The sequence below is a fragment of the Leucoraja erinacea genome, chromosome 15, assembly GCF_028641065.1.
Source record: "Leucoraja erinacea ecotype New England chromosome 15, Leri_hhj_1, whole genome shotgun sequence".
In the NCBI taxonomy this organism is placed as follows: Eukaryota; Metazoa; Chordata; class Chondrichthyes; order Rajiformes; family Rajidae; genus Leucoraja; species Leucoraja erinaceus.
Window position 1 is genome coordinate 16,495,118 of NC_073391.1, and position 25,295 is coordinate 16,520,412.

The 25,295-nt window shown below is 41.3% G+C and overlaps 1 protein-coding gene across 4 annotated transcripts in view; it reads left to right on the forward strand.

The window, feature by feature from the left end:
- Positions 1–25,295, forward strand: part of chst15 (carbohydrate (N-acetylgalactosamine 4-sulfate 6-O) sulfotransferase 15) — a 75,807-nt gene that overhangs the window by 21,749 nt on the left and 28,763 nt on the right. For all 4 annotated transcript variants that reach the window (XM_055646764.1, XM_055646761.1, XM_055646760.1 and 1 more), the window contains exons 2-3: positions 18,314–19,029; positions 23,823–24,162. In XM_055646764.1, the coding sequence (XP_055502739.1) occupies positions 18,532–19,029; positions 23,823–24,162 (838 nt within the window). In that variant the 5' untranslated portion in view covers positions 18,314–18,531. The remainder of the gene's footprint in view (positions 1–18,313; positions 19,030–23,822; positions 24,163–25,295) is intronic.

Below are 25,295 nucleotides of genomic sequence, written 5' to 3' on the forward strand. Positions count from 1 at the left end.
CAGGAAGTTGAAGAGACCACTCCTTGTAAGTTTCAGAGTGAGGCGTGATATTACACTATCATGAATAAAGCCCAATATGCTTTTGCGATGGCTTGAAATAAGATAACATCATTTGCTGATATGAATCATAAACACACTGACTCTGTGTCACATGTCAATGCAGGAAATAATGACATTTCGAGTGTGAGAATGCCCTTGTCTCCTGTTCTATGGAACCGAAACCAGCAAGTTCTGAGAACTTGCAGTAATGCTGAAAGAGTGCAAACTGCCGTGGTATCCATGATGCAATGATCACTACGAGGTTTAAAAGAAAAACTGGAACTGAAAACTGGAAATCTGTGTACTTTGAGTAATTCTGTGCAAGGAAATTTAAATGGTTTTATTTTCATATCAGTTTAAGTATACCATTTGAATGATACTACTTAGCGAGATGTAATTATCCTTGACTGTCCTTGAACTGATGTAAATGCATCCGCTTATTGGTTTGTCAATAATCATCAGCGACTGGCTGCCTTTGATACTCGCACATTACTGATGTTCTGCCACACGCCCCATTCATTTATCAATAATTCTTCCATTTGGTTCCGAGTTATGGAACACTCAGCCTGTAATCAGGGATTTCAAGAGGAGAAAGAGAAAGGTAATGGAACTGATCAATTGCGCTACTAAGAGCTCACATTGCTGCATCGGGATGAATGCTCTCTGTGCTGTAATGGTCCTATGTTATCCCTGGTTAAAGGCTTGAATTGATTGGTTGAAAAATACAACATTGAATCAGGCCCTTCAACCTATTGAGTGTAGACCGATCACCTGATCAAACTAGTTCTATGTTATCCCACTTTCTCATCCATTCCTTACATAAATAATAAAATTAAAATAAATAAATAAACACTAGGGCAATTTACAGAAGTTGTGATGTGGGAGGAAACCGCAGCACCCGGAGGAAATCCACATGGACACAGGGAAAACATGCAAACTCCATACAGACAGCACCCGAGGTCTGGATCACATTGTGCAATGGGGCAGCAGTTTTACCAGCTGCACCAGTGTGTGGCTGATTTTCATTCAAACCTAAGACTAGAAAAGCATTAATTTTTATTTAGTAAAATGTTGACGTAAACAAAAACACTTAAATGTGTTTGTAAATTATTGTGCAGAATATCTGCTTTTGACAAGTGTGAGATGTGCAAAGTACAGAATAATCTACGTGCCATTTTGAAATTGAGAAGTTACTTTATGAAATTAAACCATAGGCATTAATAGAGCCAGGATTTTGCCTTAAATGCCATGTGCCTTTTTTGATAATTTCACCAGGATAATGCCTTTTTCACAATCAGCCTTGTTTTTGCCTTTTTGCTAAAAGGTTGTGCTATTTTCTCTAGTACCGTGATTACAATGACGTTTTCTATGTTAACACATTAATATTAATGTTATTATTAATGTTAACATAGTATAATTTAGAAGAAAATTTCCACCACCGGGACAAAACCTGGGGCGCCACCGTTGGTCAGTCATTCGTTCGTGCAGCTGCCCGCTGGTTCAGTCTTCTCTAAGATCTATTTAAGAAAGAACTGCAGATGCTGGAAAAGTCGAAGGTGGTCAAAAAATGCTGGAGAAACTCAATGGGTGAGGCAGCATCAATGGAGAGAAGGAATAGGCGACGTTTCGGGTGGAGGCCCTTCTTCAGACTGATGTGGGTGCGGGCCAGGAAAAAAAAAACGAAGAGAGTGGAGACAGTAGGACTAGAAGGAGAGCTGGGAAGGGGAGTGGAAGGAGAGAGAAAACAAGGGCTATCTAAAATTAGAGGTCAATGTTGATACCCCTGGAATGTAGACTACCCAAGCGAAATATCCAAGCTTGTCTCCTCACTACATTTACTACTTGCTCCAGTCACAAATCTGAGTTTTCGAGTGATCTGTGCAAGGCATTCATTGATGCTAGAATTCCACTGTGGAAATTGGAAAACAAATCTCTCAGATGTTTTTTTAGAGAAATACACAGAAAAACATATACCAAGCTAGAAGAAGAAGAATCTGCTGCAGTCAGGATCGTCAGTGAAATAATAATAATAATAATAATAATTTTATTTATAGAGCACTTTAAAAACAAACATAGCTGCAACAAAGTGCTGTACATCACTAATCATTGACAACAAAGTTAATACACACCAAAAATAACAATCAAAAGAAATAGTAGGAAAAGTCATGTAAAATAAAGAAACGTCAAAAACACCACAAACAGAAGCAAAGCCTCAGGCATGGTCAAAAGCCAGGGAGTACAAATGTGTTTTAACACTGGATTTGAAGATGGACAGTGAGGGGGCCTGTCTGATGTGCAACAGCAGGGTGTTCCAGAGTGCCGGAGCAGCAACAGAGAAGGCTCTATCCCCTCTGTGCCTCCGACTATACCTCGGTACCTCCAGGAGCAGCTGACCAGCTGACCTGAGGGACCGGGCAGGAGCGTATGGGTGGAGCAGCTCAGAGAGGTAAGGCGGGGCGAGCACATTCAGAGATTTAAAAACAAATAACAGTATCTTAAAATGAACTCGAAAGTGCACCGGGAGCCAGTGGAGGGAGGCCAGAATTGGCGATATGTGCCCCCTCTTTCGAGTCCCTGTTAAAAGGCGAGCAGCAGCATTCTGAACCAACTGGAGACGAGCCAGTGAAGAACGAGCAACTCCAAAATAGAGCGCGTTACAGTAATCCAGCCTAGATGTAATAAAGGCATGGATTACTGCTTCAAAATGCTGCCGCTCGAGAATGGGCTTCACCTTCGCCAGCTTCCTTAAGTGAAAGAAGCTGGACTTAACCACCGCGCATATTTGGCGATCTAATTTAAAGTCACTGTCCATCCTAAAACCCAGGTTCACAACTGTTGGCTTCACGTACCTTGACAATGGACCTAAATCAACAAATGCAGAAAAAGTGCCTCTACTGCGATCTAGTGTTTATTGCTTCCAATTTTGCAAACTTCCCACAAGCTATCACTTCCCTTGAGAAACATGGCGAAACATTAGTGAACAACTTGCAGGTTTTCAACAAATTGCACAATATTATTCATTTTACGCCTGATAAACCATTATAATGGCTAAAAGTAATGGACACAGAAAAGGAACATACAACATGGAACAATATAGCCCAGAAACAGGGCCCTTCGGCCCACAATGTTTGTGCTAAACATGATGCCAAGACCAACTTTTATCCGCCTGCACATAATCCATATCCCTCCATTTCCTGCATGTACATGTCCCTATCCAAATGTCTCTCAAATGCCATTATTGTATCTACCTCCACCACCACTCCTGACAGTGTATTCCAGGTACTTGCCACCCTCCGTGTAAAGACTACTGCCACCATTTCTCACACTGATAACATTCTGGCAATAGTACAGAAGACTTGTGCTCTAGAACTAGTTGTTCCATTGACCAAGATTTCCAGTACAGCTTCATCCCTGACATCTACTCAACAATGTCAAAAATAAAAAATTGAAGAAGGGTTTCGGCCCGAAACGTTGCCTATCTCCTTCGCTCCATAGATGCTGCTGCACCCGCTGAGTTTCTCCAGCTTTTTTGTGTAACCAATGTCAAAAATACGCCAGGTATGTCCTGTCGACTAAAAGTAGGGCAAATCCAATACAGACAATGGCTGTTCCATCCGCTTATTCTTGATCGGGAACAAAATGAGGGGTGGGGAGGGGGAGAGACATAAGGCAGCCTGAAGAATGGGTCGCTGTTCATTTCTCTCCGTAGATGCTGCCTGTCCCGCGGAGTTCATCCATTCATGCCTGTGTGAGAGAGAGAGAGGGGAGAGAGAGAGAGAGAGAGAGAGAGAGAGAGGCAGTCCTGGTCAGTCCTTTGAAGATAGACACCAGTTGCTTGGAGCAACTCAGCGGGACAGGCAGCATCTCTGGAGAGAAGGAACGGGTGGGGTTTCGGGCTGAAAGTTTCTTCAGACTGAAAGTTTCACCTCTCAGTAGATCATAAAAGAACACAATAATCACGGTCAATGTGAGATACAGTCTTTTTCACTCGTGCTGTTAAATGGCATTTGCTTAGCAACACCCTGCTCACAGAAGCTCAGTTTGTGAATTCTCAAAGTCACTCAGCTCCTGACCTCATTACAAAGAGCTGAACTCCAGAGTTGATGTAAGAGTAACTGCTGTCATCAAGAAGGCAGCATTTGATCAAGTACAAGGAGCCCTGTCTAAACTGGCAATTGGGTGTAAAATTGAGCAATTGGTTTGCATAGATAGCTTACACTAACATAATTCAGACCACTACAAACATCTCACTTTAAATTGGTTGGCAATGAAAGCTAGTCCTCTTGTGAAGCAAGTAACATCATATGAATTTTAATTTAGTTTTAATTGGATGGCAATATTGCTGACTACTCTCCAGGTTAGTTTTTTTAGAACTTGTTTGAAAAGTTTAAGCTGCAGCACTTCCATTATCTCTGTTTGTGTTTCACATTTAAATTGAGTATTTTTTATGTTCATACTTCAATAAAGTGAATTTAACTACCTTAGTAGATATGAATCAACACTTTAAAAAAATATCTTGAGATCAAAGCGTAAGTACAGCATAGGACGGTTTGTATTCGATTAAAATAATACAATGACATTTATTTGACTAGCTTGACAACAACGTTGATAATTTAAATTTGCTATATTTTCAGAGCTGTAACAAAATTGTGCAGCTATGAACTTTACATCAGGATTGAGTGATGCTGCTAATCCATGGTTTGTCTAATAATTGAGTTTGTATTGACATAAATCCCTCTGCCTGTATTGCTGAAGATACTTTTGATTTAGTTTGGGTGAATGTTCAGCTGCATGACAATCCCTGCACATTCATTGTTGCTATTCCAGTGGGGGTGCCGTCGAGTATGGCTGCCCTGTCTGCAGCTGTTTGGCCTTTCACCCTTTTAAAATTTTTTAGTGTGTTGAAAGTTTTTGTTTTGGAGGTCTAGTTGGGAAGGGAAACTGTATTTCTCAGCCCCTACCTGGTCGGAGATGCGGCTTTCCTCCGAGCCGCTTCTTTGCTCCTTCCTCGCCGTCTACCAACGGGACTGGAGCGGCGTTTCCTGCCGAGACCGGCCAGAACCTCAGCTTCGGCGGCGGCACAGCGCTGAAGCACCATCGCGGAGCAGGCGATGCCTTACCCGGGTCGCCACGTGGTAAGCTCCGGAGTGCAGAGACCGCCGACTGCAACATCGCAGAGCTGTGGTCGAGGAGCATCCAGCTGCGGGCGGCGCTGGGTTTAAACACCGTGGAGCCTGGGATCTCTCGCCGAGATCGCCAGTGTTGGAGCTCCGACCAGCGCGACCTGTGGACTTTGGGTGCCGTTGTCTCCGGGGAGGAAGTGGCCGTTCCAGACTCTCCAAGCCGCTGAGAGTGTTATCCCGACGCCGGAGCTCCATCATCTGGCGAGAGGGCCATCAGGCCACCGTCGTGGCGACTGTGGAGGCCTCAATAGGCCCGACCATGGGTGAACAAGAGGAAGAGGACTGGACTTTGTTGCCATCCCTCACAGTGGGAACCATTGTGGGGGATGGTTTTATGTTCTATGTTAAATTCTTTAATGTTGTATTTTATTTTTATTGGTGTGCTGCAAATGGCAACTCAAATTTCACTACACCAATTGGTTCCTTGAAATAGTACAAAGCACAAAGGACATTTATTGTGCTTTGTCCTATTTCAAGGAACCATGGCGTATGGCTTGAGCCAGTGACAGTCTTTTTCTCTATTTCTGGATCTCTACGGGGAAAGCCTATTCCAGGGGAAAAGGCAATGTTACTACTTAATAAAACAAGAGTCCCTGTTTTACCCAACACTGCTGATTAATCATATAATCCAATCCCAAGATTTAACTGAATTCATCCAACCACTTTTCTAATTTATTAAAATGCCTTCCATTGCACTGGATGGTCTTGGCTTCTGATTCTGGTGCTGAGAAGACCCATGGCCATACTTACTGTAGTTTTCTCACCTTTTATTTCACTGATTTTTCCATAGTGCCAATCCAACCTTTCTGTCCTGGGCCTCCTCCATGGCCAGAGTGAGTCCCACCGTAAATTGGAGGAGCAGCACCTCATATTTCGCTTGGGTAGTTTACACCCCAGCGGTATGAACATTGACTTCTCCAATTTCAGGTAATCCTTGCTTTCTCCCTCTTTCCCCTTCCCTTCCCAGCTCTCCCACAGCCAACTGTCTCCGCCTCTTCATTTCTTCTTCCCACCTGCCCCATCCCCTCATCAGTCTGAAGAAGGGTCTGGACCCGAAACGTCGCCCATTCCTTTGCTCCATAAATGCTGCCTCCCCCGCTGAGTTTCTCCAGCATTTTTGTCTACCTTCGATTGTTCCAGCATCTGCAGTTCCTTCTTAAACATTTCCATAGTACCCGGTAGCTATTGTCCAAGCCGGGAGTACCTTACTGCCACCTGATTGCCGATGGTAAAGAGCTTCCTGGACTGCTGGCTCATCATTTACTGAGGTAAAACATGAGAGGATATGCTTATTTTACATTCGAAGCTTGAGTGAGGCTGCGATAGGAAGGAAAATGATACGTTTTTCAAATTTTTTTACAAATAAAAAACTGAAAAGTGTGGCGTGCAAAAGTATTCAGCCCCCCTGAGTCAATACTTTGTAGAACCACCTTTCGCTGCAATTACAGCTGCAAGTCTTTTGGGGTATGTCTCTACCAGCTTTGCACATCTAGAGACTGAAATTTTTGCCCATTCTTCTTTGCAAAATAGCTCAAGCTCAGTCAGATTGGATGGAGAGCATCTGTGAACAGCAATTTTCAAGTCTTGCCAGAGATTCTCAATTGGATTTAGGTCTGGACTTTGACTGGGCCATTCTAACACATGAGTATGCTTTGATCTAAACCATTCCATTGTAGCTCTGGCTGTATGTTTAGGGTCGTTGTCCTGCTGGAAGGTGAACCTCCGCCCCAGTCTCAAGTCTTTTGCAGACTCTAACAGGTTTTCTTCCAAGATTGCCCTGTATTTGGCTCCATCCATCTTCCCATCAACTGACCAGCTTCCCTGTCCCTGCTGAAGAAAAGCATCCCCACAGCATGATGCTGCCACCACCATGTTTCACAGTGGGGATGGTGTGTTCAGGGTGATGTGCAGTGTTAGTTTTCCGCCACACATAGCGTTTTGCATTTAGGCCAAAAACTTCAATTTTGGTCCCATCTGACCAGAGCACCTTCCTCCACATGTTTGCTGTGTCCCCCACATGGCTTGTGGCAAACTGCAAACTTCCTTCTTATGTTTAAGAAGGAACTGCAGATGCTGGAGAATCGAAGGTTACACAAAAAAGCTGGAGAAACTCAGCGGGTGCAGCAGCATCTATGGAGCGAAGGAAATAGGCAACGTTTCGGACTTCTTATGGTTGTTTTTCAACAATGGCTTTCTTCTTGCCACTCTTCCATAAAGGCCCGATTTGTGGAGTGCACGACTAATAGTTGTCCTGTGGACAGATTCTCCCACTTGAGCTGTGGATCTCTGCAGCTCCTCCAGAGTTACCATGGGCCTCTTGGCTGCTTCTCTGATCAATGCTCTCCTTGCCCGGCCTGTCAGTTTAGGTGAACAGCCATGTCTTGGTAGGTTTGCAGTTGTGCCATACTCTTTCCATTTTCGGATGATGGATTGAACAGTGGTCCGTGAGATGTTCAAAGCTTGGGATATTTTTTTATAACCTAACCCTGCGTTAAACTTCTCCACAACTTTATCCCTGACCTGTCTGGTGTGTCCCTTGGGCTTCATGATGCTATTTGTTCACTAATGTTCTCTAACAAACCTCTGAGGCCTTCACAGAACAGCTGTATTTATACTGAGATTAGATTACACACGTGGACTCTATTTACTAATTAGGTGACTTCTGAAGGCAATTGGTTGCACTGGATTTTATTTAGGGGTATCAGAGTAAAGGGGGCTGAATACTTTTTGCACGCCACACTTTTCAGTTTTTTTATTTGTAAAAAGCATTTGAAAACCATGTATCATTTTCCTTCCACTTCACAATTATGCGCCACTTTGTGTTGGTCTATCACATAAAATATGATAAAATACATTTACGTTTTTGGTTGTAACGTGACAAAATGTGGAAAAGTTCAAGGGGTATGAATACTTTTGCAAGCCACTGTATGTGATACATATCATTTCATATATTTTACACGATTACCTGACTAATAGATGGCCAAGTTTATTGTCACATGCGCAAGTAAGGTGAGGTAGAGGTACAATTAAATTGTTTGCTTGGTGTTCAGTGCCATCACCAACCCCATGCATATCTTGGGTTTAGGTTAGTTTAGGTTTATTATAATCAATATGGATGTACAGTGAAAAGCCTTAATTTGCATGCTTACCCATCAAATCAGATAATACTAAACACAAATACAACCAGCCCAAACAATACGTTGAGTGAAGGGAAAGATACCGAGTGCAGAATATAGTTCCCAACATTGTGGCATAACAGTTGTTGGGCAGCATGGTGGTGCAGTGGTAGAGTTGCTGCCTTACAGCGCAAGGGACCCAGGTTCGATCCTGACTACGGGTACTGTCTGTACTGAGTTTGTATGTTCTCCCTGTGAAAACTCCGGTTTCCTCCCACACTCCAAAGACTGTGGTTTGTAGTTTAATTGGCTTTGGTAAAATTGTAAATTGTCCCCAGTGTGTGTAGGATAGTGTTAGTGTGTGGGGATTGCTGGTTGATGTGGACTCAGTGGACCAAAGGGCCTGTTATCATGCTGTGTCTCTAAACTAAACTAAATGAAAAAGTTCCAGAAATAAAGTCCAAAGTCTGCAATAAGGTAAAGGTGAATTGGACAGTACCCTTGCCGATGCTGCCTCCCTGCTGAGTATTATTTCTTCTGATTTTATTTTAGTTTTCTCCCTAGCTGTTGGGATTACAAAACGAGTTGTTTAGGTTTGTCGTCGAACCTTTAACCTGACCTTTCCCCTCCTGTATCCCACCAACAAATTCTCCTGTCCAAATCTTTCCCTTTTACAACTCTTGCGTTGTCCTTAACTGCATTTGGCTGCCAGGGGTCTTTGGGTGCGGAGGGGAGAAGCATCCACTGAATAACACTGTCTCAATGTTCCTCTCTATGTTTATCTAATTACATAAAACCGAGGAGATAAATAACACATAACGATAATGAAGGAAAGGGGGAAAGGAGGCATTAATGAGAGGGTCCATAGAGGAAAACCCCAAACAAAAAGGGGGAATTGACAAAAAAGTTGTGAGAAGGGGAGAAATAAATGATTCAGAAAGAAATTAGCTGGAATATCAAACTAACAATGAGCATGGTAGGAATTGTGAGGGTCAGGGACAAATAAAGGCATGACAGGGCTGTGTGGGTGCAAGGAACCGGGAAGAGCAGAAGACGACTTATACACTACAAAAAAAGGAACCAAAATAGAAAAAAATTACGTGAATAAAGAATTGGGTTTTTGAAATTTTCCTCTATAGCAGTATCACATGAAGTCAGTGGCATTATCCAGTATCGTACCATGGCAGGAAGTTCTAATGTTTCAGCACTGGTCTCAGCAGCAATGAGGAGACCCAAAAGGCCAAACAGTAACTAACAAACTGCACTATGACAGTAAGTAATACTATGATAATGGGTCTAATGATAACCCATTAATTATGCTTTGACTGTAGAGCCTATTATGTTATATAATGGTGATCTGGGAACCATTCACATATTATGGATGTCCACACCTATCCTCTCCCTGCAAGTGTAGCAGAGAACTTAATGACATCGATGATTAAGCTTGTTTATTACTCAGCATAACTTGTGTCGTATATTCAAAGAGGCGCAGAGGTAGAGTTGCTGCTTTATTGTGCCAGAGCCCCGGGTTTGATCCTGACTATGAGTGCTGTCTATACGGAGTTTGTACGTTCTCCCTGTGATTGTGTGGGTTTTCTCAAGGTGCTCTGGTTTACTCCCACATTCCCAAGACTTGCAGGTTTGTAGGTTAATTGATTTTTGTAAATTGTCCCTAGGGAGTAGGATAGAACTTGTGTATAGGTAATTGTTTGTTGGTGTGTACTCAGTGGGCTGAAGGGCATGTTTCCACACTCTATCTTTAAACTAATCTAAACTCAAAGAAATTCGAAATAATGTTCAAAATAAAAATAATTATTTATGAATTGTTATGCTTTTTCCTGTGTTGTATTCTTGTTGATTACTTGCTTTCAAACTAAAGAGTGGAATCTGGAGATATTTTTCTGAATCTTTTATTAACTAATATGTTTTTGCTTGTGTCAAAAATCCAAAGATCTCAATTCTCGAGTTTAATCCTTTGTGACACAGTGTATACTTCGGTTCACCATCCAGATAAAGCTGTGTAAAAATAATTTGTGGAAATTAGCGCTGGAGGAACTCAGTAGGTCAGGTTGGGATCCTGCAGCATTTCCCACTTGTGGACAGACGGCATTTCGGAACAGGATCCTCCCTTAGAGCACACTTTGTAAAGGAAACTCGTGCTGCCCGTTCTGGAAAGGGCAACACGGTAGTGCAGCGGTAGAGTTGCTGCCTTACAGCACCAGAGACCCGGGTTTGATCCTGACTACTAGCTGTCCGTACGGAGCTTGTACGTTTTCTCCGGGTCCTCCGGTTTCCTCCATACTCCAAAGACGTGCAGGTTTGCTGGTTAATTGGCTTCTGTAAAATGCCATTCGTGTGTAGGATAGTGTACGGTGTGATCGCTGGTTTGGCACTGATTCGGTGGACCGAAGGGCCTGTTTCCACTCTGTATCTCTAAAGTCTTCAGTCTAAAGAAAACAACGTAAATACATCACTGCACTCAGTAGTCTTCTTCCTTCTGGGAGATTGTCTGACCCGTTCCAACAGTTAAAATTTAACTATGAAATGATCTAAGTCAGAGTTGCCTGTAAACAGTAGCAGAGCAGAACTGCCTCAACTAGATGTTCACAGGCCTTTGAATTTCCAACATAAAGTAATCGACCCAGAACAGCAGGGAATGGAATTAAAGGCATTTGTTCTACTTTGCTATATCTGATGTTTCAGTGCAGATTCTTTGGAATGTTTTCACTCATGGGGCAAACTATATAGATGTAACACATTTTCACATGTAGTGCTTCATGCTAACTTTTTTTATCTGCACATTGAAAGGTATTTGCCTTTAATTAATGTTTAAGCATAGTTCTTTATAAATAATCATGCATTTTTAACCAATCAAAATGAAAATGAACATGTTGGATTTGAACATCTACTGGAATGTAAAGTGCAAACAGTCATTTGTTAAATATGCATGATATCAAAATGATGTTAAGCACTTTTCCAGGTGGTGGAGTAACAGGCTGATGGAAATAGGATCAGGAAAACGGCTGACATTCCACTCCGGAAACAACAAAAGCAGTTCTGAATTATTTCTGTGTTCCTCTGGAAGGTAGCTGATCTTAAAGGTTATTCAGCATTGCATTGGCATGGAGGAAAGAAAAAATAGTCCTCGGATGATGTAATATTCCCTGTTATTGTTGGGTTTAAAAGGGGCCAGGTAATCCTGATTGTGTTAACAGGCGGCTAGATCTGCTCCGACAACCAAAGTTAAAATGATGTAACCGAAGCAACAATATGTTTTCCAGCTTTATAAAATCTCATCAGGGTTTGAAGCAATCAACAGTGGTGTCTATCTCAGACATCATGTGACAGGTATTTCTAATATGCGATCTGTATCTGTATCCCTAAACTAAACTAAACATGAAATGCAGAGAATAAATGCGTTCTTACTGTGCTTTACTAATGTTGACATCACATTGTAAAACACCAAATTTTCTTTAGTATTCGATCTAGATAACCATTCTTTAATATAAATGCATCAAAAGTTGGCATCTTTGGAGATGATCATAATTAGGTCCCAGTGGATGAATTAATCTGATGGACTGATGCAACAGGTTCTACATTCTAGTGATGGAAAGCCAGGGTGATTTTTCTTTCTTTCTACTCACTTTCCTATCTCGGAGATTAATTATCATGGAATTGTAATGGGGTAAATCTAGGATTGTTGTTGAGATATTCATGGCATCCTGGTTCAGTTATTCACTGCATCAGTTAAAGGATTATGCAGATGTTCTCTGCTGGAGAGTTCGTGCCTGCGAATGTGCACATCTGAAATCTCGTAACAACTCTGTTGAATATACCTCCCATATCTTCCCGATTCTAAACAGCTAACAAGGAACAAATAGAAAATAAATTAAACTTTTCAGAGTTTCATCGCTTTAGTCAATTCTGTCCATGGTTAGCTCAAAAAATATCCAACTGCAGGCTCCAATCAATTGAAGGATTACCTTAATTGTTTTCTGTGCAGACAAATATGTGCCTGTGAATGTGTTGGGCCATAATTACATTTGAGATAAGAAGTGATGGAAAAAAGAGATTAATGTCAATGTGTAGAAAATTTATTTTCCCCAAGTCTCCCCCCCACCCCACCCACCACCACTACCATCAGTCTGAAGAAGATGCTGACTTGAAACGTCACCTGTCCATTCCCGCCACAGTTGCTGCCCGACTCACTGAGCTACACCAGCACTTGGTGTTTTTACTAAGGCATAGAATTAATTATAAGGAGCAGTAGAAATGTCTTAGCTCCCTGTCAACCTCAGCAGCAAGCTCTTTCCATGTTTTAAACCATAAAGATCATAGGATTGATTGGGCAGCTTGTAACTCAGTGGTAGGAATGTTGATTTCTCTAACTTCAAGTAACCCTTGTTTTCCCTCTCCATCCCTCCCCCATCCTAGTTCTCCAATAAGTTTCACTGTCTTCCTGATTAAATATTACTGACTATCACCTTCCCCTCAGCTAACGATGTACCTTTCTACATTTCTTTGGTCATTGTCCCATTTGATTTGTGTTTTCACACCTTCCCCATATCTCTGGCTCCATCTCCCCTGAAATAGGTCTGAAGAAGGGTCTCAACCCGAAACGTCAACCATTCCTTCTCTCCAGAGATGCTACCTGTCCCGCTGTTACTCCTGCATTTCGTATCTATCTTCGGAGTGATGTGTCATTTCACTTATTTCATCAGTCATTAGATGATGCTGAATTATCAGTAATTTGTACAATAAATCTAGATTATCTTGGTATCCTTGCAAACACCAGAGGAGGTTCTGAAACTTGCCAATCTGCATTGCTTTGAACCTATGGCTAAATTAAGAGGTTTTTGGAAGATGCATTATTTGTACCTTAAATAACTCTAGATGTTTTCTCTCCAATTGCACTGATTTTCTCTTCTTGCCCCATCTATCCATTGCTAACTCATGGCTTCCAGATATTACTGAATATCAATAATCGAGCTGGTTTGCACCTCTGATTTACACACTGTTGTGGAGTTTGTTAATAATTTGCTGCATTGGTTTTCTTCACCAGTGAGTCTTTAGCCACAGGGCAGTAAATCTACGGAATTCATTGCCACCGATGGTCATAAGGTCATGTGATAGGAGCAGAATTAGGGCATTAGGCCCATAAAGTCTGCTCCACCATTCAATTGTGGCTGATCCATCTCTCCCTCCTAACCCCATTCTCCTGCCTTCTCCTCATAACCTCTGACACCCGTATTAATCAAGATGATGGTGGAGGCCAGGACAGTGGATATTTTTTAAAGCGCAGATTAATAGCTTCTTGATTAGTAAATGTCAAACATGATGGGGTGACGGCAGGAGAATGGTGTTCAGAGCAAAAAACAGATCAGCCGTTGATATTTACTTCTGCACTTTCCAAACCAAAACATTGATGAATTCCACAGCAATTAATGTTAAGGTAAGTCGGATAGGTGTCTACCATTTTATATCAAACTGCAACAGTGCTAAGAGGACCCCTACTGCATCAAGAGCACATTTTCTTTTCATTTTCTGTTCTTGTATTAATTTTGTTTTTCTCTGAATCTTTTTTCCACCCAAGTATACCGCATTATGGTCTAATAATGTAAACCTGATGGGCCAAATGACCTAATTCTGCTCCATTGTAGAATGGTCTTATTGAATCCACAATTCGAAATCACCCTTTTGGCTAGATTATACTTTGCAATGTCTTGGACTTGTAAAAGACACTGAAAAAAATGTGCAGCTTTCTCTAAAGGGAGTGTGTGACTTGTTCAAGGCTCCCACGTGGCAAGAATGGAATATGGGGTTTAGCCGATTCTTGTGGCTGGAAAGAGAGATCAGTAATTGACGTCATGGTGGTGATGCTGACAGTGGGAGATGGGGAATGGGATTCCATAAGAAACCCCTTCCCCACCAGACCCCGCAAGATGGCGCACGTACTGTGTTGTGTTGTGTTTGTCGAGCCCTATTAAATGCACCTGTACCAATCTTAGAAGACAAGCCGTGGAATGTATCATTTTCCAAGTATGTGGCTTCATTATTAGTTGTTTACGTCTCGGAGCACTGTAGCATTCTTTGATTGATAGTAATTTAAATATTTTGGTCTTTGAACAATAATTTACAAAAAAGACTTCATTCAATGAGACTGGAATTTACTTAGCACAACTCTCAAAATTCCTGGAATAAATTTCTATACTTAATTTTTTTAATATTTTAGAGATTAGAATTTGATGCTCCGCAAAGATGTAATATAAACATGGATTTAATTGTGTCCTGAGTTTAATTTTCCTGTTATTTAACTTAAACTAAACATACCAATTTAAAACCTGGGCTCAGAATTTGTTTCCAGCAGTTAGATTATACTGCTGTATGCCCATTTAACACATAATTCTCTTTACTAATATCATGCATTCTCTGTATCAAGACCATCTCCTTTTCCAGCACCCGCTGCTGTCAGGCATCTGTTCAAAGATTAGATGGGCTTAATGGCCTAATGCTGCTCCTATCACTTGTGAACAAAGACATCTGTGGCACCCGGCAAATGTACAGTCCTCAAGTAGAATGGGTAGCTCGTCATGTGAAACGGCTGCTCATTAACACAAAACTAGAAGACAACTTTTAATTTTCTTCGTCATCGTCTGCATGTCTAACGTGGCATGTTACATTTTCTTTTGGCTTCATTAGTTCCTCCAGGATAAGAATCCCTGTGCAGATGACCTTCCAATGGCAAATCCCTAAATGGATCACCATTTAAGCCATGCCACCTGACTAAGCCATCTGTCAAGGGGCTATAATTTTTCTGGAAATCTCAGATGGAGAGAAATATGCGATTGAATTAAAAACGCCAAGATTTTTTTTAACAATTAAAATGTTAAAAAAGAAACAAGACTTAAAAAAAACCACTTGGTCCTCTTAAATGAACTAAATTAGTTTAAAAAAATTGTGAAAACCATTTTAACCCCTTTCACTTGCATCTGTCCGTCCCCACTTAAATGAATATGTTGTAGCGGCGCCTGCTGGCGCACTCCGGTATCGGTTGTGTTGCTGACCACCGTTGTGGACAGACGTGTTTGCAGAGACCTGTATGCCAAGGAGCTATTGACCAAGGACATTTTTAATGTTACTTTACATAATCTTGAGATTCTCCATGACCTCTAAAATTTGTTTCGACTTTAAAAATCATCAGTTCGAAACCAAAAAGGAATAGTCTGACTTACATATATCCCATGAGAAAACTTGTCGTCTTTGGCATGCCAAAGTGTACATAATCGGAGGTTGTCGTCTTTGGCATCATCTCTTCCTCCACAGACATGTTTAACTTAAATTCCGTGTCTCTGACTTACCATTTCGGAGCTCAAGAGGTCTGACCAGTGTAGTTTAGTGTGCAGAGCACTAGGAAAATGTAAATGGTTGAGCTTTGTCACATAAATTCATGCTAGTTGGGCATTGGCTCGCAAATGTAAATATTATACGATCCACACTTCTCAGATAAGGGGAAAGATTGCATTCACTTGGGAAATCTTGAATCTCCACAGAGTCACAGAGGTAAATGATCACATTCCTAACACATAACAGCCTGTGGATTGTGGTTGATTTGAACCACTATACAATGTGCTGATTAAGTACTGGGACATTTACATTTAATTATGATAGGAACGGAAATATCAAAGATAAGTGAAATATATATTTGAAATATTTGTGTCAAGGAATGATAGTATATGTACTTAAGATTGGTATCCTAGGGGGTCATTGGGCAATGAAGATAATTTCATAGAACATGGAACAGTGCAGCATAGCGGCAGGCCCTTGACCCACAATGTCCATGCCACTCAGATTCAGATTCAGATTCAAACTTTATTGTCATTGTGCAGTGTACAGTTGAGAGAACCTATTTCAACGACTTTCACAAGTTCACAAGTTATAGAGTAGAATCAGAGAAGGAGTAGGAGTTTGCCTCGCACTAAAACATTTCTCCCTGTATCATGTATCCGTACACTGTGGGGTTCCTGCAGGTGCTGCGGTTACAGAGACATTCCAAAGACGTGCAGGTTTGTACTGTACCTTAGTAATTGGCTTCTAAGTACTTATAGTCACCAAAAGAACTAGTCTACTTGGAGAAATCATTGGTTGTGTTCAACATCGGTGGGCTGAAGGGCCAGTTTACCACACTGTCTGGCACTAAATCAAAATTAAAGAACATTGGATTCATAAACCAAATTCAATGGTCTCAGTACTATCTCAATTGACTTCTGCAGAGAAAATAGTGTGGGCACTAAGTCTAATCTCCATCCTGAATAGCAATTAATTTCTGAATGTATTCAAGTAAATGTTTGCTTAAATTAAGTTCAACAATTACACGGAAACCTGTACTATAGTGACATGATAATACATTACATATATGGTACATATCATAAATGTTATAATGCTCTGACCGTTTTGAAGCAAAAACTCACTGACAATATAGTGGCATCTGAAATCCTGCAATAATATAAATTTTAAATGAGAACTCGATGTAAACCACTGTGGATGCTGCATGTATGAGATAATAGAGAAGATACTCAATATACTTTCCGCATGGCTAATCTATCAGCTTTTTAACATCTTTTAAAGTGGTGAAGACAAAAAAAAAGGCAACATGCTATAATCCAATTAACTCAATATTGCTGAAGTTCATTGACCTGTTTGCCATTCTGGAATGCTATGGTTCACTCTGCATATAATGACAGACTATCCTCAATTTTGCTGTATCCTGATTACTTTCACTGCTTAGTTTGACCTGTTGAGTATGTCAGCACATTTTTGGAGTATCCTGATAGCGTTTATATGTATGATGCAAACATCCAGAGTTCCAGTTCTGAAGAAGCCCATCTTGCACTGCTAGGGAATATATCTGCATTTTTTTTATATATGCAATAGATGCACAGGGTCAGTATTCGGTATCTGCAGTGCAGAAATACAGATAGATAACAAGGCCATGGTGCTCGTTGAAAACTTTGCTAATTCCCATACTTGAGTTTCTCCCGGACCCTCCGCACCCACCAACTAACATTCCCACACATTTATGTCTCCAACTAACATTCCCCACCTTTCTTCTGGCCCTCCGAGCAACCAAAGTTCTTGATGGAGTGCCTGATGCGGCTTTTCAGTCATCTCTCCTGCCCTGATACAACACTCCAACCCCACACCCAACCTTTCTTCCGGTCCCTGAGAGTGTGTTTTTCTTTGTGAAATTGTGCAACCCATTCATTCAATGACGACTGAAGTTCACAGCTCCAGGACCTTAGACAGAAGCAGCAATGGCTGGCTGTACCAAGGCCACATCACACACTTATTAGGACTCGCAACAGTTTTTAAGTAGTTATGCTTCTGTTTCCATGAAATCTTCAGGTATTTTTTGCAAGAATTGGCATGTGATATTCTGGGAGTAAGAAAACAAATTCAGTGCTACCAGCATATTAATTGCATCTCATGCACCAAATTTCATAAGGAATTGCAATGTATCAAATGCAGTCATTTGCAATTCATAGACAAACTGAGAAATGGGAAATAAGGGAGATCACAGGTTCTTACTGATTTTGCAAATCACATTTTTTACATAGAATATGACAAAATCACCCTTTTCTTTGACACAGTTTAGTTAGATCTCCTCTGATTGAATGTTTTATGTGTAAATATGTTTAATCTTTGTAAGAGACACAATATTGAAAATCAGCAACTGAATAAAATGCCTCTGCATGGTTGATTGCCTTTCGTCTTCGTCTTAGACATTAGATACCATCTTAGAATAATAATATAGTGAATACATTCCAGTATAATCTTTCAATGCTGAGTATTGCTGTTAGCAACACTACTAGATGAATGCACAAAACACAGCATAACAGGATTAAATAACTGTAGGAAGTCAAGTGCAAGTACAGAGTGGTACTTTATATTTATTGCAGGTTTTCTCTCTCTCCACAGGTACATTTTCAAGATTGATTTTCTTCACGGAGTGACGTCAGGAAAGTATCCAAATGGCTTAGGAGCAAGGTTGAGTAACGCTACGTTTCAAATGAGGCCATTTCAATGGTAGGATTCCAACAGCAATTGGTCAAGGACTTCAAGTGGAGATGTAGTAACCTAATACATAGGTGCTATGAACCTATGCTTTACCTTCACAAGCTTCATGACCAAGTAAAATGCATTCAGTGCCTAAATGTACAGATAATAAATCTGCTTCATTTACTTGTAAAAAAGACTTTCAGAAACCACCTCGACTATTTTACAAAGCTGAGCGACAACCAATGAATTTGCTTGCAACACTGGAGGTCAAAGCAGAACGCAGGTTTAAATGGAGTGGATATATTTTTGCATGGAGAGCAAAACTGGGCACCCTGTTTTTGGGTGTAATAATACTATGCCTAGTAATGGCATCTTATATTTTAACCAGAGACCAACAGAGACTACTGCTCACTCCATCCCCATTCCAATACAGTACCAGCACAAATAACGATTTCCTAGAAATGGACTCGATAGAAATTGAGGATGACGGTGATGACTTTTCCTCACCAATAAATTGGTTGGGAGGCAGCAATTATTTAAAAACTGAACTCATTATCAAAACCCGCAATTCCAAACTTCAGCTCATGCCAAGAAGACTGCCAGAGTGGGATGATCTTGTCAAACAAGAAGCACATGTAAGTTGGAATTCATTTTTCTGTTGCTGTTTGTTTGCTCATAAGATATCATCATGCATTGCTTGAACATCTTTGCAACCGTAAGACTATAAAATTAAAGGTATAGAGTGCTCAACAAATTTTATGGCATCATTCGGGTATCTTTAGAATGATAAGCTCTAAGCTGTGGTCTGTGACTAATACCACACATGTCAGCTTTACGTTGGACCATGGAGCTAACTGGTGAGAACCACTAAAATGGTGGTTCAGGCTAAGACTCTAAAGTTTAATCTTTCATGTATAGGCCGAATGGCTTAATTTGACCTATAAATTATGAACATATGAGAAAGGTGCAAAGTGCATCTTGGTTCACACATCAGTCGACAAAGAACAGCCCAAAATAATACTAAGCATGTTTTTTCTACAAACATTCCATCAGTGATATGCTTGAGAGGTTATTCCAATAGGCCCAGGTTTCAATGGCAGAGACCGAAGGCATACACTGTGACCTTTTCCCACAGAGTCTTTGCAGCACCTGCACACAACTTCAGCTCATCCCTCAACAGATCATTCAATTGGAATAATATCCATGCAGTGAAAGTCCAGCCGATGTTGGTTTATCTCCTTATCCTGGGCACAGCACTAGATCAGAGTCTTGTGTTACACAGATGCTTGGAATGAACCTTAACAACGACAATAGACCTTCTTGGCAATCAGGCACATCAAAAGAAGGTGTGGTCTCATCTGTACTGCAGCCACCATAGGATTAGATGACAGTGGGATTGAGACTAGTTGTACGTGAAGTTCTGACAGGAACAACTCTTCTGTTACTACCAAAACAAGGTCTTGGTGCTTGTCAAAGAGCTGTAGTTATGAGCATTCTGCTTTGGGGAATCATCCAACAGAATCCACTCTCTCCTTATCCCACAGGGCTTTGATGACATTCTGTGCAAACCACTGTCTGATTGACTTGTGGTCAAAGATGTTTTTCTGCACATTTTTTTCTTCAAGGCACAGATGGTGCAGCACAAGCCAACTGAAGGGAAACTTCCAAAGGAACATGGCTCAGCCCATACTTCATAGCACCAGGGACAGGCAGACCCCTGCAAGCGGCAAACGTTGGTGTTTGTGTACCCTGGAACAGTGCATGGTTCTTACACATTTTCCCCAAGATATACATTATTCATAAAATATACAGTTAGAGGAACAGAGCATGGCAGTGTCTTCATTTACTGCACCAAGCATCTCATTATATTTGCGTACAATATTTACAGTATGTCAACACGTCCTCACGTATTCCGTTCCAAACATTTCAAAGTTGCCAACAGGCTGTCTTTCTTTTCTAGTATTTTCAGTCGTACAATAAATTGATTTCTTTACATTGAGGAGATACACTCAAGAATTGTGGCAAACATTGAGTCTCTTGTTAGCGCAAGGAAGATTTTCATTTCCTATATTTACATGTGTATTTTCGTATGGTTCACAAGGAAGCTATTCAACCCATTGATTCTGTATTGGGCCTCTGAGCAATCTCATCAATCCCATTCCCCCACTGATTTACCTGCAACCTATAGATATAGATATAGATATGCCATTTATTGTCACTATACATGTACAGTGAAACTGAAAGCTGCTCGTACTCAGTGCATACATACAATTTAGCACAAAAAACAAGAAACAGAAAAAACAAAAAACAGAAGGGAGATGGGGGGGGGGGGGAATAGGTGCACAAATTCTGCGGCGCTACATACATATATACATATATACAGATGGAAGTCCGTGTTGGGCGGTGTAGTCAGTGCATGTGTGAATTTGAATTTATAGTAGATATAATTCTCGGAAAGCAACTATTCCTGAGTCTGTTTGTACTGGATTTGATGCACCTATAGCGCCTTCCAGAGGGCAGCAGGTCGAACAGTCCAAACACAGGATGGGAGCTGTCTCTGATGATCTTCTTTGCCCTGCTAAGGCCCTGGGTGGCACGGTGGTGCAGCAGTAGAGTTGCTGCCTTACGGGGCTTGCAGCGCTAGAGCCCCAGGTTCAATCCCAGCTGCGGGTGCTGCCTGTATGGAGTTTGCACGGTCTACCCGTGACCTGCATGGGTTTTATCCGAGATCTTTGGTTTCCTCCCACACGCCAAAGACGTACAGGCTTGTAGGTTAATTGGCTTGGTGTATATGTAAAATTGTCCCTAGTATGTGGAGGATAGTGTTAGTGTGCAAGGGTCGCTGGCCAGTGTGGACTCAGTGGGCCGAAGAGCCTGTTTCTGCGCTATATCTCTAAACTTAACGAAACTAAACTATTCTTTCCTGCATGCCCTTCAACTCCATTCTGATTCTCCTATCTCCGACCTACACTCGGAGTAACTTACTTTAGTCATTCGCCTACCAATACATCCCTGGCATGTGGAAGCAAACCAGAACGTCCATGTAATTATAAGGTGTGCAAACTCCACAGAGCGCCCTGCGTAAGGATTGAACCTTATTTGCTGGAGTTGTGTAGCACCACTGTGCTGCCACTTAGTGACTTTCCACACCCCCCCCCCAAAAAAATCTCAGAAACTTCCTTTTGAACTATATGATAGAAGAAGAATTATTCTCCAGAATTATTCCAAAGTTATATCAATTCAACAGTACTTTGCACACAACAAGGTCCCTCAATCAACAGCAGGGCAGAGAGAACATACAACAATACAGCACGGGAGCAGTCCCTTCGGCCCGTAATGTCTGTACCAAACATGATGCCAAGACTATCACTTATCTCCCTGCACATCCATCCATTCCCTCCATATCCACGTGCTTATCCAAAAGTATTTTAAATGATACTAACATCTGCTGCAACCACCACACCCTGCAGTGGGCTACAGGCACTTACCACCCTCTGTGTTTAAAAAAAATCTTGCCCTGTACAATTTATTTAAATGTTGTACCCCTCACCTTGAAAGCTCTGCCCTCTAGTATTTGAAATTTCCATCCTGGGAAAAGGATTATGATGGTCTACCCTATCTATGCCTCTCATAATTTTACATACCTCTATCGGGTCTTCCCACAATCCCTGGCGTTCCAGGGAAAACAATCCAAGTCTGTCCAACCTCTCCCTGTAGTTCATACCCCCTAATCCAAGCATCATTTTGGTAAACCACCTTTGCACCCTTTCCCAAGCCTACATATCCTTCCTCTAATGGGACCACCAGAACGGCATGCATTATTCCAAATGTAGCGTAACCAAAGTCATGTAGAGCTACAAATGACTTCCTGAATTTTATAATCAATGCCCCGACCAACCTGTGTTGCCACTTTCCTGCAGTTATGGACATGTACCTCAAAATCACTCTGTGCATCAATGCAGTTAAAGGTCATGCCATTCATTGTATATTTTCCCCTTACAATTGACCTACCAAAGTCCAATAACTCGCATTCTAAGTGCCATTTCTCTATCCATTTCTGTAGCTGATCTATATCCTTCTGTATACTTTGACAGCCTTCCTCAGAGTCTGCGACCCCAGCAATCCTGGTGTCACCAGCAAACTTACTAACCAACCCGTCTACGTTTACGTCCAAGACCAGTTATCTTTTTAACTCTGCAATGTTGTTTAATGGCGTATTATCACTGAAGATACTTTTTCATCTACTTCCTTGAATTCCTTGACATTTTCTGGCAGAGTCAGCAGCAGTAGTAAGCTTTTGGCACAAACCAAATGGCATGCCCCTGAGGGTAACATTTAGTTTTGTATTTCATCTCAATAATTTGTAGGCAGCACAGTGGTGCAGCTGGTAGAGCTGCTCCTCGCAGTGCTAGAGACCCGACTTCGACCCTAACCTTGGGTGCTGTCTGTGTGGTGTTTGCACGTTCTCCATGGGCTTCCTCCAGGTGCTACGGTTTCCTCTCTCATCCCAGACGAGTGTTGGTTCGTGGGTTAATTGGCCTCTGTAAATTGCCCCCCAGTGTGTACAAAGAGGTATAACATGGAAACAGTGTGAAAGGGTGATCGATGGTCGGCGTGGACTTGATTGTCTGAATGGCCTTTTTCCCTGCTGTATCTTTCAAATTGGATATTGTTGACATATATTGGGCCCTCAAATCAGCACACCTGTCTGTTCTCTCTGTGCAATAGTAAAATGCAAATAAAAATGAGGTGAACCTTTAATATTTCTTCGATTTAAAGAAAATCATGGGACTTCAATTCATGAGAGATAGAAACTGGTTAATTTTTTTATTCCCCATTTTACACCCCATTTTATGTGCAAAGGTCAAAATGGTCTTTTTGTGTGTTTATTTGCAGTTGGAGTCAGAATGTGGTAAAGAGTTTGAGGATAGCATTCAGCTGGAGTTTGATTAACTTTTGAGTAGCTTGTTCTTTGATGATCAATAGGTTTGTAGAAATTTTGTTTTTAGAATTTCTCAAATAGTGCAGCCAGCGCAGTGCTGTTGATTGAAGAAAATAAAATGGCATTTGATTTCTCTTTTCAGGATTTATGTTGAAAAAAACTTTGCGTGTGGCCTGTAGACACGAACATAAAATACAAGTTTTAAAAGTAGACTGAATGAACAACATTAACTTCTTCATAATTTGTTTGATGGTGCAAAGATCATACTGACCCAGTAATGACTATTATCTAATATTTTTCTGACAAATAGTTTCCATGGGTTGAAAATAACCATCTGTGCTTTCAGTCATTATCTCACAAGATCAGTGCAACCACCCTGAAAATAAAATGGTGTGGTTAACTATTTTGCAGCATGTGGTCAATATGTTTTGAAGTGAATGCTAAAGTATTAACTTGCTTCAATATTTTGCGATGTGTGTTTTACAGATATTTTCAGTCGTTCCAACGAATTTCCTTCAAAATGTAAAGAATCATTGTTGGCATACAAGATATACGGAGCCTGCATCCACGGACCCGTACAAGAATAATGCATATTTTTTACACACAAAGCATTTCCAGATGACATTTGATTACCTGCGAAAGGTAATTTGGAAACATTTGCACCACCACGGCGGTGAACATTACCGCCTCCGCTGTCTTCCTTACTTCTACATAATAGGACAGCCAAAGTGTGGGACTACTGATCTGTATAACAGACTTAGACTGCATCCTGAAGTGAGCTTTTCCATAGTCAAAGAACCTCACTGGTGGACAAGAAAAAGGTTCGGTAAGTGGTAACATTGTTGCTTACTCCCTTTGCAAATTTAAGAAGTTGTACTACAAAGCCAGCATTCACATTTAAACTAATGGAGCACCCGGCGTGGGGGGACCATGAGGGAGATGGGGGGGGGGGGGGGGGGGGGGGGGGGGGGGGGGGGGGGTGAGAACAATGGATGGGGGGGGGGGGGGGGGGGGGGGGGGGGGGGGGGGGGGGGGGGGGGGACAAAGACAATGGGGACCCAGCATGGGGGAAGTGTTGGGGGAGGGGGGAGGACACAAAGGGGGAGCTGGCGTGCTTTGTCACTTTGGCAGCACCGTACGTGGCTACTATTTGTATACATTGTGTATGCAAGCAGAGGGTCTCACTGTGCCTAGTCACATGTAATAATAAAGTATTCCAATTCCTCCTTCCTTTAGTGAATGAAAGAAAAATTCTAGTCTAATAATAAGCATAAAAATTCTTATGAAGGGGAATGCGTCAAGATACGATCAGAGCCTCTCCCAACAGATGAGTGATGAAAAATTGGACAATGTTGATGTTAAGGATAGATGTTGCATGTGTAAACGCCGTAATTAAATAGTTACATTGACCAAAAGACATTGTAAAATTACTTGCAGTGTGGCAGAAAGGTATATACAAGATATGGTGTGCAAGAAAACTTGCATAAAAGTGTTAATGAATTTTAGCATGAAAATAAATGTTAACAATTCTTCCATAAGTGGGAAACATTGAAACATCATCTTCACCCAGCAAATAATGGAAAATGGAGAGAGATGGACAAACCATTAAAAATTGCACTGCAGATTAGCATTGGAGCAAGCAGCACCGACAAATCACTGAGATGTGTTTCTCATGTTATATAATTCAAAAGTTATAAAATTGGCAAGATTTGTTTTGAAAGTTGCCAGGCTGTTGCAGGAATCCTGTGCACAATTCCAGTCTCAATATTAATTTCTATGATTTGACATTTGCTGCGAATTATGGAATTTTGAGCAGAATTTGTTTTTGCTCATACACCTTCTGGATTATGTTGAAGAGTATTGTTAAAGTCTTTATGCCGGTATGATCACCTTGGGAGTTTTCAGTAAGTGTATTTCTTTTCAGGCCTTTCGAAGGCTCTAGGAATTAAGCCGTCACTG